Below are 17,262 nucleotides of genomic sequence, written 5' to 3' on the forward strand. Positions count from 1 at the left end.
ACCGCTTTCTTAGTATGCGGCGTCGCTGCCCGGAGACTGCCATCACCAGGCAATGACGCGCCTGCACAATGCGGCCGCCGCACACGCGCAGTTCTGAACCGTTCGCACCGCTGCAATGAACCGCAGCGTGCAAACGGGTCGAAAATGACCCCCTGAGTCCAGCTAAATGTCTAGAAAAGAAGCTATATAGCAGCTACCAGCCCTTTGCTCTCATGGAGTATATATGGGTTGGGGTTACGTGGCCGGTGCACGGTCAGCATACCGACGCCAGGATCCCGGCCACCAGAATGCCGTCAGGGGTGAGTGTAAAAAAGCCCCTTGTGGGCTCGCTGCGCTCGCCACAGGTTCTATTCCCACTCTATGGGTGTCGTGGACACCAATGAGTGGAAATAGCCCGTTAGCTGGTACTGGCTGATGGCATTGTCAGTCTTCGCACAGAGTTACACGTGGTGGTGGTGGTGGTGGTGGTGGTGGTGGTGGTGGTGGTGGGTTGGTTGTCTGTGTTTGTGTGTGGGGCGCCGGATTACTGTTTTGCCCCGGGTGACAAGAATCCTAGTTTCAGCCCTGTGACAATGGCACAAATGCAGTGGAATGCAGTTCAAAATGCTGGTGCCATGTGTCTCAGGTATTTTTTTAGGAGCCATCCTTACAGTGCAGACTAATGTACGGCTATTTCCATATACAGTACTCTTGTATTTTGCTAAAGACTGAGACACATTTTCAACCTTACAGTTGCACTCCCCTCACTCTCCTAATTAACGTAAATCATAAATTAGTGAGTAATGAGTACAATTTGAGGATGAATACAAAAGAGGTTAATTTAAAGGGATAGTTGTAAAATGGTAGGAGAATAGGGTTTTGTACAAGGTGTCTTCCATGAAACCATTGGGAATGACTGTCTGCAAACACATTTCTTGAGAGTGAATAGTAGATGTGCAACTTAAACATGCAAGGGGGACTGTCCGGGCACCCCAGTGATAGACCAAGACATAACTGATGTGTGCTTCATAAATGAGGGTCCAAAAGTTATATAATATATGTACAGATGTGCCATTAACCAAACTTAGGGGGTGATTCAGACCTGATTGCTGCTGTGCGTTTTTGCATATACACCGCAATGTGCACACTCTTCGGCCAACAACAACGGGCATCGCTGGTCAGCGACAGGATGGTGTGAAAATTTCATTTGCACGGGCGTTCGCAAGGTGTTTGACAGGAAGAGGCCATTTGTGGGTGGTAACTGACCGTTTACTGGGAGTGTCTGGAAAAATGCAGGCGTGCCCAGGCGTTTTCAGGGAGGGTGTCTGATGTCGGCTCCGGCCCTGATCAGCCCGTTCTCATTGCACTGTAGGAGTAAGTCCTGGGCTGCATAGAGACTGCACACAGTGTATTTTTGAAACATGCGATCGCACACTTGCACAGCGATTTAACACTCTCCCTGGGGGCGGCAACAATCTGAACGCAAGACAGCAAAGTTGGCAGCCCAGCGATCAGGTCTGAATCACCCACCTAGCCTTTTATTTAAACATGCCTTTGACTAGCAGGGAGTGCTGGAATTTGTAGTTCCAACACAGGCGAAGAGCCATATGTCCTAATTCTGTTAGAAATACATTATACATAGCTGGTTGTCAGACTCCAATAATAAATATTCTATATGTACAAAACACAGATCTTTGATATAGACTCTGGGCCGGATGTAATGAAGTCCAAGTTGGCCAGAGGTGCGAGTTGGCGGCTGAATTCTGACATTTTTCTAAAGCGGCAAAACCATACCTTGTAAATGATCAGCTGGGAACCCGCAGCTCCAGCCACTCGGACTTCATTATATCCAGGCCTGTGTATGATAGAGACAGAAGGCTATAAAATAGATACTGTAGTTGCTGTAAACATCATGCTTTCATGTTGATACTATACAGTAATTAAATACTTCTTAATATATATTGGGCAGAGCCTACTGATGAAGATTGATGCTTTTCATTATATACAACTGGGAACAGCATACAGGTATCTGCGGTTTTATCATGTGTTCATTTATTTTATGTATTTTTTTATCTGACCGTAAAATTAGTGTATAATTATTCTGGGATATTAATAATTATCAATGTTCCATTTTTCTGGGTCCCAGGAGTGTCACAATAAAATCTATTACATATCTTACAATAACAAACCCCTAATCCATCTTATATGTCTTAGATAAATTCTAAACTTTTAACTCCTAACGAACAAAACTGTGTTGTCCAGTTGTGGAACTGTTCATTTATCGGTGGCAGGCGCTAAGCGAATGAGTACACGCTGTCTCCAAATCCGCTTTATTCTTCCATAAATCAAAGTTAGTTTTTGTTTGTTTTACGTCTGGGCATGTTGAAAATGCCATCAGCTGTGCCAGGCTGACTCTATGCCAGCAGCTGCATTGTTCTTACCCTATTTTCCTGCTTGTTAGTTATTAGTTTTTACCCTTGACTTGCTCAGTGAAGTGACCTAATTATCTATGTTCCTCTTCCAACAAAGGGGTCTGAAGCCTGTTCCTGATGAGGAGGTCATAGAGTTATATGGGGGCACACTGCATATCCCACTGTACGAGCTCAGCGATTTCTATGGGAAGGTAATCATTATAAATCAGTGAAAATACTACATATTCATGGTTTGCTTTCAGGGACTACATTTCTGTGGATTGTTTTCTTTGATGAATGGCTGAATGGATGAAAGCAATAATTTGTGATCAATTCAACTTTATTTGTTGAGCAATATTCAATACTTCAGCTATTATACGAACTAAAGCACACATGTTGGAACATACAGTAGAATAGATGCAGCAACATTACAAAAGTGAACTTGAACTTTAAACAGGACAAATAGTCTAGACACGTTCTTCTATTTTAAAGCTTTGCAAAATATTTATATGGTGTAACAATATTTACTAATGAAACTTTCATGTTGTGCAGTTTCCGTTAAACGAACGCAGGCAACATTGATTATGGCAATTAAATCTAATTGCCATAATACAGGGGCGGATTTAGAGGTGAGGACGCCCCCCGGCACAACATTGATTTTCTAGAATTATATATATATATATATATATATATATATATATATACATGTTGAGTATCCCATATACAAATATTCCGAAATACGGAATATTCCGAAATACGGAATTTATTGAGTGAGACTGAGATAGTGAAACCTTTGTTTTCTGATGGCTCAATGTACTCAAACCTTGTTTAATACACAAAATAATTAAAAATATTGTATTAAATGACTTTCAGGCTGTGTGTATAAGGTGTATATGAAACATAAATGAATTGTGTGAATGTACACACACTTTGTTTAATGCACAAAGTTGTTAAAAATATTGGCTAAAATGACCTTCAGGCTGTGTGTATAAGGTGTATATGAACCATAAATGCATTCTGTGCTTAGACTTGGGTCCCATCACCATGATATCCCATTATGGTATGCAATTATTCCAAAATACGGAATAATCCGATATCCAAAATACCTTTGGTCCCAAGTATTTTGGATAAGGGATAATCAACCTGTATATATATATATATATATATATATATATATATATATATATACATATACATATTTACTAAGTGGGACAGCTTACAGGGGAGGTATGTGCATGTCCTACCCATTTACACTTCATTCAAGATGGCATATGGTACAGAACAGTGGAAATATTTTGCAGTTACTGGTACTTTTTGAGTTGAGGTTAGCAACACAAGCATCCAAGTGCCGCCCCCAAACAAGTGCTACCCCTAGGCACCTGCCTCACGTACATAAATCACTGAACCTGACCCTAGAGTGGGTATATCAATGAGGAAGTGCTGTCTGCTTTAATTGGTTAAATCAGAAATGAACAAAACAAAAAAAGTTTTAAAGTACTTGTCAAATTTGCATGCAATTATAAGAAATGTGCATTTTTATTGACTTGTATTACTTCTGCAATTAGCTTTTGCTATCTAAGAGACCTATGACGATGAAGGAAGGGGAGGAAGGAAGAGCAAACGGGACACACAGACCTGAGGATGGCTGCCACATATCCGTCCAGTCACTGGGGAATTATGAAATGGGATACAGTGCATCCTGAAAGTATTCACAGCGCTTCACTTTTTCCTCATTTTGTTATGTTACAGCCTTATTCCAAACTGGAATAAATCAATTTTTCCCTCAAAATTCTACACACAATACCCCATAATGACAATGTGAAAAAAGTTTTTTTATAATTTATTAAAAATAAAAGAAATCACATGTACATAAGTATTCACAGCCTTTGCCATGAAGCTCAAAATCAAGCTCAGGTGCATCCTGTTTCCACTGATCATCCTTGAGATGTTCCTACAGCTTAATTGGAGTCCGCCTGTGGTAAATTCAGTTGATTGGACATGGGCCCTCATTCCGAGTTGTTCGCTCGCTAGCTGCTTTTAGCAGCATTGCACACTCTAAGCCGCCGCCCTTTGGGAGTGTATCTTAGCATAGCAGAATTGCGAACGAAAGATTAGCAGAATTGCGAATAGAAATTTCTTAGCAGTTTCTGAGTAGCTCGAGACTTACTCAGCCATTGCGATCAGTTCAGTCAGTTTAGTTTCTGGTTTGACGTCACAAACACACCCAGCGTTCGCCCAGACACTCCCCCGTTTCTTCAGACACTCCCGCGTTTTTCCCAGAAACACCAGCGTTTTTTCGCACACGCCCAGAAAACGGCCAGTTTCCGCCCAGAAACACCCACTTCCTGTCAATCACACTACGATCACCAGAACGACGAAAAAACCTTGTTATGCCATGAGTAAAATACCTAACTCTTGTGTAAAATAACTAAGCGCATGCGCTCTGCGAACCTTGCGCATGCGCAGTAAGCGACTAATCGCAATATAGCGAATATCGGCAATGAGCGAACAACTCGGAATGACCCCCATGATTTGGAAAGGCACACACCTGTCTATATAAGGTCCCACACTTGACAGTGCATGTCTGAGCACAAACCAAGCATGAAGTCAAAGGAATTGTCTGTAGACCTCTGAGAGAGGATTGTCTCGAGGCACAAATCTGGGGAAGGGTACAGAAAAATATCTTCTGGTTTGAAGGTCCCAATGAGCACAATGGCCTCCATCATCCGTAAATGGAAGAAGTTCGGAACCACCAGGACTCTTCCTAGAGCTGGCTGGCCATCTAAACTGAGCGACCGGAGGAGAAGGGCCGTAGTCAGGGAGGTGACCAAGAACCCAATGGTCACTCTGTCAGAGTTACAGCATCCCTCTGTGGAGAGAGGAGAACCTTCCAGAAGGACTACAATCTCTGCAGCAATCCACCAATCAGGCCTGTATGGTAGGAAGCCACTCCTTAGTAAAAAGCACATGGCAGCCGCCTGGAGTTTGCCAAAATGCACCTGAAGGACTCTCAGACCATGAGAAACAAAATTCTCTAGTCTGATGAGACAAAGATTGAACTCTTTGGCGTGAATGCCAGGTGTCATGTTTTGAGGAAACCAGGCACCGCTCATCACCAGGCCAATACCACCCCTACAGTGAAGCATGGTGGTGGCAGCATCATGCTGTGGGGATGTTTTTCAGTGTCAGGAACTGGGAGACTAGTCAGGATAGAGGGAAAGATGAATGCAGCAATGTACAGAGACATCCTTGATGAAAACCTCCTCCGGAGCGCTCTTGACCTCAGACTGGGGCGACGGTTCATCTTTCAGCAGGACAACGACCCTAAGCACACAGCCAAGATATCAAAGGAGTGGCTTCAGAACAACTATGTGAATGTCCTTGAGTGACCCAGGCAGAGCCCAGACTTGAATCCGATTGAATCTGGAGAGATCTGAAAATGGCTGTACACTGACGCTTCCCATTCAAACTGATGGAGCTTGAGAGGTGCTGCAAAGAGGAATGGGCGAAACTGCCCTAAGATAGGTGTGCCAAGCTTGTGGCATGATATTCAAAAAGACTTGAGGCTGTAATTGCTGCCTAAAGTGCATCAACAATGTATTGAACGAAGGCTGTGAATACTTATGTATATGTGATTTCTTAGTTTTTTATTCTTAATAAATTTGCAAAAATCTCAAGAAAACTTTTTTCACTTTGTCATGCAGTATTGTGTGTAGAATTTTGAGGGGAAAAAAATAATTTATTCCATTTTGGAATAAGCCTGTAACATAACAAAATGTGGAAAAGGTGAAGCGCTGTGAATACTTTCCGGATGCACTGTATATGGTTCCCATGTTTAGTGGTATTTAGGGGTTGGGTGTGTGTGACCGGCGGTCACAACACCGACGGCGGGATCCCGGCATGTACATGCCCGGCGGTTGGAGGCGAGCGCAACGAAGCCCCTTGCTAGCTCGATGTGCTCGCCGCACTGCAGGCTCGGTGGAGAGCTGTGCTCGCCACAGGATCTATTCCCACTCTACGGGTGACGTGGACACCAACGAGTGGGAATAGTTCCTGTTGGTCGGCATGGTGAGGGTTTGGGATGTAAGTGCCAGTATTGTGACCGGTCACATAACTACATCCCGTATTTAGGTAGAGTATTATGTAGAAAAGAGGTTATATTCTCCAAAAAGGAGACAAGCTACAGTATATATGTGACACTCTTAACTGGACCCCCTTAATTTGTACTACAAAGGGTATGTATTGCAGGCAGCTGTCGGACTGGATAAGACATGAGTAAGTTCCCCTAATTTTCCCCTTGCTGAGCTTTGATTACTACCCATCCTGTTAATGCTGAAGGGGTTAATACTCCCTTCTGGTGTTGCCTGGGAGACGCCAGCAGGACCAGTGAGCAGACAGGCACTAGGACCCTTGGACTTACTTATAATGGAGGAGGGAGTGAGAAGGCGGATGGCGTTTTGATTGGCTATGGCAGAGCGGGAAAAAGAGGAGGCGGGGTTCACACCAGTGTGTGTGTGAGAGAAGACACGCTGTGGAGACGGGAGCTGCCGCTGAGGAGATTGCTGTGAGGAGATACGCTGTGGAGATCGGAGCCGCTGCTGAGAAGACCGCTGTAAGGAGACGCCATGGAGAGCAGAGCTGCCACTGAGGAGACCGCTGTGAGAGCTGCCAGCCGCTGCAGTGACACCAGCCTGCCCAGTGCTGAGAAAAGCTGCTGGGAAAGGTCTCAGGTGATAGGGGGGAGTGGGTGAGACCGCTGATAGCAGGTACCTACCTCTGACACACAGACACTCCAGCTAATGCCCTCAGTTAGAAACCCAGAGTCACCCAGCTCCGCATACACCACTGAATAGGGGTCAGATGAGAAAGAGAGAGACGCTCTTCCTTTTTCTTGGCAGACACAGCTATAAGGACTACTGGACGGTATTAAATATTGTAGCTTTCAACAGGGGAGTCCATTTAATGACCAGCACGACCCTTTTTGGATATAATTTATAGTGATGAGCGGGTTCGGTTTCTCGGAAACCGAACCCCCCTGAACTTCACGCTTTTTACACGGGTCCGAGGCAGACTCGGATCTTCCCGCCTTGCTCGGCTAACCCGAGCGCGCCCGAACGTCATCATCCCGCTGTCGGATTCTCGCGAGGCTCGTATTCTATCGCGAGACTCGGATTCTATATAAGGAGCCGCGCGTCGCCGCCATTTTCACACGTGCATTGAGATTGATAGGGAGAGGACGTGGCTGGCGTCCTCTCCGTTTAGAGTAGACTAGAGAGTAGTAGAGAGTAGAGACACTTGATTTACTAATTTTGGGGAGCATATTAGGACGGAGTACTACTTGCTGATAGTGTGACCAGTGACCACCAGTTTAATTAATCCGTTCTCTGCCTGAAAAAAAACGATACACAGTGTGACACAGTCACATACCATATCTGTACTCAGCCTCAGTGTGCCCTCAGTGTGCTGCATCATCTATGTAATACTGTATATCTGACTGTGCTGAGTGCTCACTGCTCACACAGCTTAATTGTGGGGGAGACTGGGGAGCAGTTATAGCAGGAGTACATATTTTAACAGTGCACACTTTTGCTGCCAGAGTGCCACTGCCAGTGTGACTGACCAGTGACCACTGACCACCAGTATATTGTGATTGTCTGCCTGAAAAAGTTAAACACTCGTCGTGTGGTGTTTTTATTCTATAAACGCATTCTGCTGACAGTGTCCAGCAGGTCCGTCATTATATAATATATACCTGTCCGGCTGCAGTAGTGATATATATATATTTTTTATATCATTATCATCCAGTCTATATTAGCACTGCAGCAGACGCAGTACGGTAGTCCACGGCTGTAGCTACCTCTGTGTCGGCAGTCGCTCGTCCATCCATAATTGTATACCACCTACCTGTGGTGTTTTTTTTTTTTTTTCTACCTTCTTGAGTTGATACTAGTAGCTTACTTTAGGAGTCTGCAGTGCTGAGCTGACAGTGTCCAGCAGGTCCGTCATTATATAATATATACCTGTCCGGCTGCAGTAGTGATATATATATATTTTATATCTCATTATCATCCAGTCTATATTAGCAGCAGACGCAGTACGGTAGTCCACGGCTGTAGCTACCTCTGTGTCGGCAGTCGCTAGTCCATCCATAATTGTATACCACCTACCTGTGGTGTTTTTTTTTTTTTCTATCTTCTTGATACTACTAGTAGCTTACTTTAGGAGTCTGCAGTGCTGAGCTGACAGTGTCCAGCAGGTCCGTCATTATATAATATATACCTGTCCGGCTGCAGTAGTGATATATATATATATATATTTTTTATCTCATTATCATCCAGTCTATATTAGCAGCAGACGCAGTACGGTAGTCCACGGCTGTAGCTACCTCTGTGTCGGCAGTCGCTCGTCCATCCATAATTGTATACCACCTACCTGTGGTGGGTTTTTTTTTTCTATCTTCTTGATACTACTAGTAGCTTACTTTAGGAGTCTGCAGTGCTGAGCTGACAGTGTCCAGCAGGTCCGTCATTATATAATATATACCTGTCCGGCTGCAGTAGTGATATATATATATATTTTTTATATCATTATCATCCAGTCTATATTAGCAGCAGACGCAGTACGGTAGTCCACGGCTGTAGCTACCTCTGTGTCGGCAGTCGCTCGTCCATCCATAAGTATACTAGTATCCATCCATCTCCATTGTTTACCTGAGGTGCCTTTTAGTTGTGCCTATTAAAATATGGAGAACAAAAATGTTGAGGTTCCAAAAATAGGGAAAGATCAAGATCGACTTCCACCTCGTGCTGAAGCTGCTGCCACTAGTCATGGCCGAGACGATGAAATGCCAGCAACGTCGTCTGCCAAGGCCGATGCCCAATGTCATAGTACAGAGCATGTAAAATCCAAAACACAAAATATCAGTAAATAAAGGACTCAAAAATCTAAAATAAAATTGTCGGAGGAGAAGCGTAAACTTGCCAATATGCCATTTACCACACGGAGTGGCAAGGAACGGCTGAGGCCCTGGCCTATGTTCATGGCTAGTGGTTCAGCTTCACATGAGGATGGAAGCACTCAGCCTCTCGCTAGAAAAATGAAAAGACTCAAGCTGGCAAAAGCACAGCAAAGAACTGTGCGTTCTTCGAAATCCCAAATCCACAAGGAGAGTCCAATTGTGTCGTTTGCGATGCCTGACCTTCCCAACACTGGACGTGAAGAGCATGCGCCTTCCACCATTTGCACGCCCCCTGCAAGTGCTGGAAGGAGCACCCGCAGTCCAGTTCCTGATAGTCAGATTGAAGATGTCAGTGTTGAAGTACACCAGGATGAGGAGGATATGGGTGTTGCTGGCGCTGGGGAGGAAATTGACCAGGAGGATTCTGATGGTGAGGTGGTTTGTTTAAGTCAGGCACCCGGGGAGACACCTGTTGTCCGTGGGAGGAATAGGGCCATTGACATGCCTGGTGAAAATACCAAAAAAATCAGCTCTTCGGTGTGGAAGTATTTCAACAGAAATGCGGACAACATTTGTCAAGCCGTGTGTTGCCTTTGTCAAGCTGTAATAAGTAGGGGTAAGGACGTTAACCACCTCGGAACATCCTCCCTTATACGTCACCTGCAGCGCATTCATCATAAGTCAGTGACAAGTTCAAAAACTTTGGGCGACAGCGGAAGCAGTCTACTGACCAGTAAATCCCTTCCTCTTGTAACCAAGCTCACGCAAACCACCCCACCAACTCCCTCAGTGTCAATTTCCTCCTTCCCCAGGAATGCCAATAGTCCTGCAGGCCATGTCACTGGCAATTATGACGAGTCCTCTCCTGCCTGGGATTCCTCCGATGCATCCTTGCGTGTAACGCCTACTGCTGCTGGCGCTGCTGTTGTTGCTGCTGGGAGTCGATGGTCATCCCAGAGGGGAAGTCGTACTCGTAAGACCACTTTTACTACTTCCACCAAGCAATTGACTGTCCAACAGTCCTTTGCGAGGAAGATGAAATATCACAGCAGTCATCCTGCTGCAAAGCGGATAACTGAGGCCTTGGCATCCTGGGCGGTGAGAAACGTGGTTCCGGTATCCATCATTACTGCAGAGGCAACTAGAGACTTGTTGGAGGTACTGTGTCCCCGGTACCAAATACCATCTAGGTTCCATTTCTCTAGGCAGGCGATACCGAAAATGTACACAGACCTCAGAAAAAGACTCACCAGTGTCCTAAAAAATGCAGTTGTACCCAATGTCCACTTAACCATGGACATGTGGACAAGTGGAGCAGGGCAGGCTCAGGACTATATGACTGTAACAGCCCACTGGGTAGATGTATGGACTCCCGCCGCAAGAACAGCAGCGGCGGCACCAGTAGCAGCATCTCGCAAACGCCAACTCTTTCCTAGGCAGGCTACGCTTTGTATCACCGCTTTCCAGAATATGCACACAGCTAAAAACCTCTTACGGCAACTGAGGAAGATCATCGCAGAATGGCTTACCCCAATTGGACTCTCCTGTGGATTTGTGGCATCGGACAACGCCAGCAATATTGTGTGTGCATTAAATCTGGGCAAATTCCAGCACGTCCCATGTTTTGCACATACCTTGAATTTGGTGGTGCAGAATTATTTAAAAAACGAGAGGGGCGTGCAAGAGATGCTGTCGGTGGCCAGAAGAATTGCGGGACACTTTCGGCGTACAGGCACCACGTACAGAAGACTGGAGCACCACCAAAAACGCCTGAACCTGCCCTGCCATCATCTGAAGCAAGAAGTGGTAACGAGGTGGAATTCAACCCTCTATATGCTTCAGAGGTTGGAGGAGCAGCAAAAGGCCATTCAAGCCTATACAACTGAGCACGGTATAGGAGGTGGAATGCACCTGTCTCAAGCGCAGTGGAGAATGATTTCAACGTTGTGCAAGGTTCTGCAACCTTTTGAACTTGCCACACGTGAAGTCAGTTCAGACACTGCCAGCCTGAGTCAGGTCATTCCCCTCATCAGGCTTTTGCAGAAGAAGCTGGAGACATTGAAGGAGGAGCTAACACAGAGCGATTCCGCTAGGCATGTGGGACTTGTGGATGGAGCCCTTAATTCGCTTAACAAGGATTCACGGGTGGTCAATCTGTTGAAATCAGAGCACTACATTTTGGCCACCGTGCTCGATCCTAGATTTAAAACCTACCTTGGATCTCTATTTCCGGCAGACACAAGTCTGGGGTTCAAAGAACTGCTGGTGACAAAATTGTCAAGTCAAGCGGAACGCGACCTGTCAACATCTCCTCCTTCACATTCTCCCGCAACTGGGGGTGCGAGGAAAAGGCTCAGAATTCCGAGCCCACCCGCTGGCGGTGATGCAGGGCAGTCTGGAGCGACTGCTGATGCTGACATCTGGTCCGGACTGAAGGACCTGCCAACGATTACGGACATGTCGTCTACTGTCACTGCATATGATTCTCTCCCCATTGAAAGAATGGTGGAGGATTATATGAGTGACCGCATCCAAGTAGGCACGTCAGACAGTCCGTACTTATACTGGCAGGAAAAAGAGGCAATTTGGAGGCCCTTGCACAAACTGGCTTTATTCTACCTAAGTTGCCCTCCCACAAGTGTGTACTCCGAAAGAGTGTTTAGTGCCGCCGCTCACCTTGTCAGCAATCGGCGTACGAGGTTACATCCAGAAAATGTGGAGAAGATGATGTTCATTAAAATGAATTATAATCAATTCCTCCGTGGAGACATTGACCAGCAGCAATTGCCTCCACAAAGTACACAGGGAGCTGAGATGGTGGATTCCAGTGGGGACGAATTGATAATCTGTGAGGAGGGGGATGTACACGGTGATATATCGGAGGATGATGATGAGGTGGACATCTTGCCTCTGTAGAGCCAGTTTGTGCAAGGAGAGATTAATTGCTTCTTTTTTGGTGGGGGTCCAAACCAACCCGTCATTTCAGTCACAGTCGTGTGGCAGACCCTGTCACTGAAATGATGGGTTTGTTAAAGTGTGCATGTCCTGTTTATACAACATAAGGGTGGGTGGGAGGGCCCAAGGACAATTCCATCTTGCACCTCTTTTTTCTTTCATTTTTCTTTGCGTCATGTGCTGTTTGGGGGGTGTTTTTTGGAAGGGCCATCCTGCGTGACACTGCAGTGCCACTCCTAGATAGGCCAGGTGTTTGTGTCGGCCACTAGGGTCGCTTAGCTTACTCACACAGCTTTCCTCATTGCGCCTCTTTTTTTCTTTGCGTCATGTGCTGTTTGAGGAGTGTTTTTTGGAAGGGCCATCCTGCGTGACACTGCAGTGCCACTCCTAGATGGGCCAGGTGTTTGTGTCGGCCACTAGGGTCGCTTAGCTTACTCACACAGCTACCTCATTGCGCCTCTTTTTTTCTTTGCGTCATGTGCTGTTTGGGGAGTGTTTTTTGGAAGGGCCATCCTGCGTGACACTGCAGTGCCACTCCTAGATGGGCCAGGTGTTTGTGTCGGCCACTTGGGTCGCTTAGCTTAGCCATCCAGCGACCTTGGTGCAAATTTTAGGACTAAAAATAATATTGTGAGGTGTGAGGTGTTCAGAATAGACTGAAAATGAGTGGATATTATGGTTATTGAGGTTAATAATACTGTGGGATCAAAATGACCCCCAAATTCTATGATTTAAGCTGTTTTTTAGGGTTTTTTGAAAAAAACACCCGAATCCAAAACACACCCGAATCCGACAAAAAAAATTCGGTGAGGTTTTGCCAAAACGCGTTCGAACCCAAAACACGCCCGCGGAACCGAACCCAAAACCAAAACACAAAACCCGAAAAATTTCCGGTGCTCATCACTAATAATTTACCTCAGGAAAGGCAGGCACCAGGTAGCAAAAGAAACTCTAAACTGCCTTAGTGAACAGGGTGACAGGAAAGAGCGGACCCCTTCTGTATTTTAGACACTCCACAGCTTGTATCAGCCAGCTTTATTATACCTTGCCTGCAATCTATCTGCACCTTTCATGTGACGCTGAACTGTATTGTGAACACACTCTAGCTATTCAGAGCCTCAGCTACTAATATAGCCTGCAACTGCCAGCTGTGCTTAAATTCTTACGGCTTTGACTGAAAACTGATCTTAAGTTGCATTCTCATTGAACCCTGCTGCTGCCTGTATGTTATCTGTCCTCTGACCTACTCATCTGCAATCACCTGAGTGCCTGCATGTTTCACACCTACCTGTTTTTAAGTTGGAGACTGCATGAATTTGTTAGCCGGCTCCCACAGTGACTAGCCAGAGTCCTATGCTTGCTGCTTGCAACCGACTCACTTGCCTATCTGTTCTGATACGTTATCACGTACTGACTGAACTTAGTTGAGTACTTACATACCCCATCCACTTTGCATGGAACAGTACTCTTCATACTGTGCCTCAGTTACTGTCTGCCAGCAACTAACTTGACATGCTAACGTTGAGTCTGCAATTAATATATCTTTTTACGCTTCTGAACTTTAGTATATTCCTACTGCTTCTGAACTTGAACTTTTAACTATGTATAGGCATTGGTTAGACTAACTTGCATCTTGAGAAGGGTTAAACTGCTACCCATAGGCTGTTTAGAGTCACTTCACGTGATTATTATCTTAGTGTAAAAGTGAACGGTATATTGTGGTCTTACACCTGTGCAAGGAAATTTCATGCTGATTTTTGCAATACTACTGTAAGTTCAAGTTTGTATTACTTGCTTTATGTTATGAATTGCTTTGCCTCTTAACTAATTAATTCCACAGCGGTGACTATTCTGATCCTGAGTAATAAATCTTTCTGTCACCTACCTAACGTGTGGTGACTATTGTGTTGGGTCATGTGGGGTGGGGGTTCCTCGTCCCTGTGCCTAGAGTTCCCTCAGTGAGATCCAGTTCAGGAGGTGATTCCGGGTGAAGAACCCAGGTCTGTCCACCGACACCTGCACTCACAAAAACACTCCACTGATACTTACCTGTTACATATTCTGTTTGTGAGTGCCTGGCAGGTAGGAGGAGTGGGAGATTGCCAACTCCTAGCTATGAGCAATTTAGCAGCGTTGCATACAGTATGTGCAATTTTCATTTGTCTGTAGTTTGGCTCACTGAGCAAAAGGTCCCATGAAGAAAAACTACCAGATCTAGCAGGGACGTGCAGTCAGGGGAGGCAGGGGAGGCAGTGCCTCCCCTGTCATAATGATTAAAATAATACAAAGTAGATATTTATAACCGAGTCTGTGTTATAGATATCTTCTTTGTTTTATTCTAATCATCACCCCTGTGGTGGTGATGCAGCACAGCAGGGTGGGAGGCAGTGGGAGAGGTGCCTTCCACTGACAATAGTAAAGATCAGCCAGTGGGGGGGAGGGGGCGGGGGGGGGGGGGGGGGGGCAGGTGCGAGGCCAAGCTACTGGCTGTAAGAGCCCATTGAAAATGTATGTAAAAGCAGCACCAGTACAGGTGCCTCAATGACAGGAGCGTGCATTCACTCACTCATATGAAAGCATGCCCCTGTCAGTCCAGGAGATGTGATTGGCCCAGCGGATCCAGTGCAGGATCCGCCCGGATCCAGTGCTGGATCCGCTGGGTAGCGAGCGTATGCGGTGGTACACGACGGGTTTGTGACGTCAGGATCCGGCGGACATAGCGCGGCTGGCGGCAAGCCAGGATCCGGGTGGATCCTGTGATTGCTAGCCATTTTGCAGAGTTCGTCAGCGGGTACCCATTTCAAAAATGGCGCCTCAGCGTAATTTTTTTAATTCAAGATGGCCGTCGCAAGCCAATCACGGCTCGCCGTGTTATCGCTCCGCCCCCTCTGGCTGATTTATATGTCAGCGCGAGGCAGCGGCGTCAGTTTGATGGCGGAGGAGGAGCAGTGAAGAGCTCCTGAAGGCAGAAGACACAGAGGAAGTTCTGGATGGACGGCGGCCATGCAAAAGAGCTTAAAGGCTGGCGCCCGCCACGTGAAGACGCCGGAAGCCCTGGAGCGTCGGTGGCCATGCAAAAGAGCTGAAAGGCCGCCGCCCCCAGGTGAAGGTGCAGCATAATAAAATATTAAAACATATAGTGTGGTGTTTTTATTTTAATATTTTCTTTACAGGCAGACTACGGGTGCCAGCGGGCCCTTAATGTCCGGGCATGCTGGCACTTTTGGTTCTCCAATTGCCGGCAGGCTTGCTGGGACCTGTAGGCCACCTGTAAAGAACAATATTATCCTGCCATGGACCCCTCGGCCATCGGGGGAGCGTGGCATAGTACTGGGCTGTCAGCCCAGTGCTTGTTGTTGTTCAGGAGGGGGGAGCCCATTTTATTTTTTGGGTGTCTCCACTTTCTGAGGAATTCCAGCCCTGGGCTGACCAGTTTAGGGGTGGGTAATGTGATGGCAGGGGGACCCCACACTGAGCGTCCCTCCTGCTATGGCATTATCCCCCCTTGCTGGTTGTGCCTGGTGCTGGCTTTCATGACATAGGGGGAGTCCAACGCTTTTTTTTTGTTGCTTTTTCTCTGACGTCCTAAGTGGATGCTGGGGACTCCGTCAGGACCATGGGGAATAGCGGCTCCGCAGGAGACAGGGCACAAAAGTAAAAGCTTTAGGATCAGGTGGTGTGCACTGGCTCCTCCCCCTATGACCCTCCTCCAAGCCTCAGTTAGGTTTTTGTGCCCGGCCGAGAAGGGTGCAATCTAGGTGGCTCTCCTAAAGAGCTGCTTAGAGTAAAAGTTTTGTTAGGTTTTTTATTTTCAGCGAGTCCTGCTGGCAACAGGCTCACTGCAACGAGGGACTTAGGGGAGAAGAAGTGAACTCACCTGCGTGCAGGATGGATTGGCTTCTTAGGCTACTGGACACTAGCTCCAGAGGGACGATCACAGGTACAGCCTGGATGGGTCACCGGAGCCGCGCCGCCGACCCCCTTGCAGATGCTGAAGAGAGAAGAGGTCCAGAAATCGGCGGCTGAAGACTTCTCAGTCTTCATGAGGTAGCGCACAGCACTGCAGCTGTGCGCCATTGCTCTCAGCACACTTCACACCAACGGTCACTGAGGGTGCAGGGCGCTGGGGGGGGCGCCCTGGGCAGCAATGAAAGTACCTATGCTGGCTAAAAATACATCACATATAGCCTCTGGGGCTATATGGATGTATTTAACCCCTGCCAGGTTGTCAGAAAAACGGGAGAAGAAGCCCACCAAAAAGGGGGCGGGGCCTATTCTCCTCAGCACACAGCGCCATTTTCCTACACAGCTCTGCTGCTAGGAAGGCTCCCAGGCTCTCCCCTGCACTGCACTACAGAAACAGGGTTAAAACAGAGAGGGGGGGCACTTATTTGGCGATATTATTATATATTAAGATGCTATAAGGGAAAACACTTATATAAGGTTGTCCCTGTATAATTATAGCGTTTTGGTGTGTGCTGGCAAACTCTCCCTCTGTCTCCCCAAAGGGCTAGTGGGGTCCTGTCCTCTATCAGAGCATTCCCTGTGTGTGTGCTGTGTGTCGGTACGTGTGTGTCGACATGTATGAGGACGATGTTGGTGAGGAGGCGGAGCAATTGCCTGTAATGGTGATGTCACTCTCTAGGGAGTCGACACCGGAATGGATGGCTTATTTAGGGAATAACGTGATAATGTCAACACGCTGCAAGGTCGGTTGACGACATGAGACGGCCGGCAAACCAATTAGTACCTGTCCAGGCGTCTCAAACACCGTCAGGGGCTTTAAAACGCCCATTTACCTCAGTCGGTCGACACAGACACGGACACTGACTCCAGTGTCGACGGTGAAGAAACAAACGTATTTTCCATTAGGGCCACACGTTACATGTTAAGGGCAATGAAGGAGGTGTTACATATTTCTGATACTACAAGTACCACAAAAAAGGGTATTATGTGGGT

At 46.6% G+C, this 17,262-nt stretch overlaps 1 protein-coding gene across 1 annotated transcript in view; it reads left to right on the forward strand.

The window, feature by feature from the left end:
• Positions 1-17,262, forward strand: part of NT5DC2 (5'-nucleotidase domain containing 2) — a 180,479-nt gene that overhangs the window by 45,454 nt on the left and 117,763 nt on the right. Inside the window, exons 4-5 of the mRNA XM_063940631.1 lie at positions 1,949-2,004; positions 2,509-2,602. Of these exons, the coding sequence (XP_063796701.1) occupies positions 1,949-2,004; positions 2,509-2,602 (150 nt within the window). The remainder of the gene's footprint in view (positions 1-1,948; positions 2,005-2,508; positions 2,603-17,262) is intronic.

This window comes from Pseudophryne corroboree, chromosome 9 (genome assembly GCF_028390025.1).
Source record: "Pseudophryne corroboree isolate aPseCor3 chromosome 9, aPseCor3.hap2, whole genome shotgun sequence".
In the NCBI taxonomy this organism is placed as follows: Eukaryota; Metazoa; Chordata; class Amphibia; order Anura; family Myobatrachidae; genus Pseudophryne; species Pseudophryne corroboree.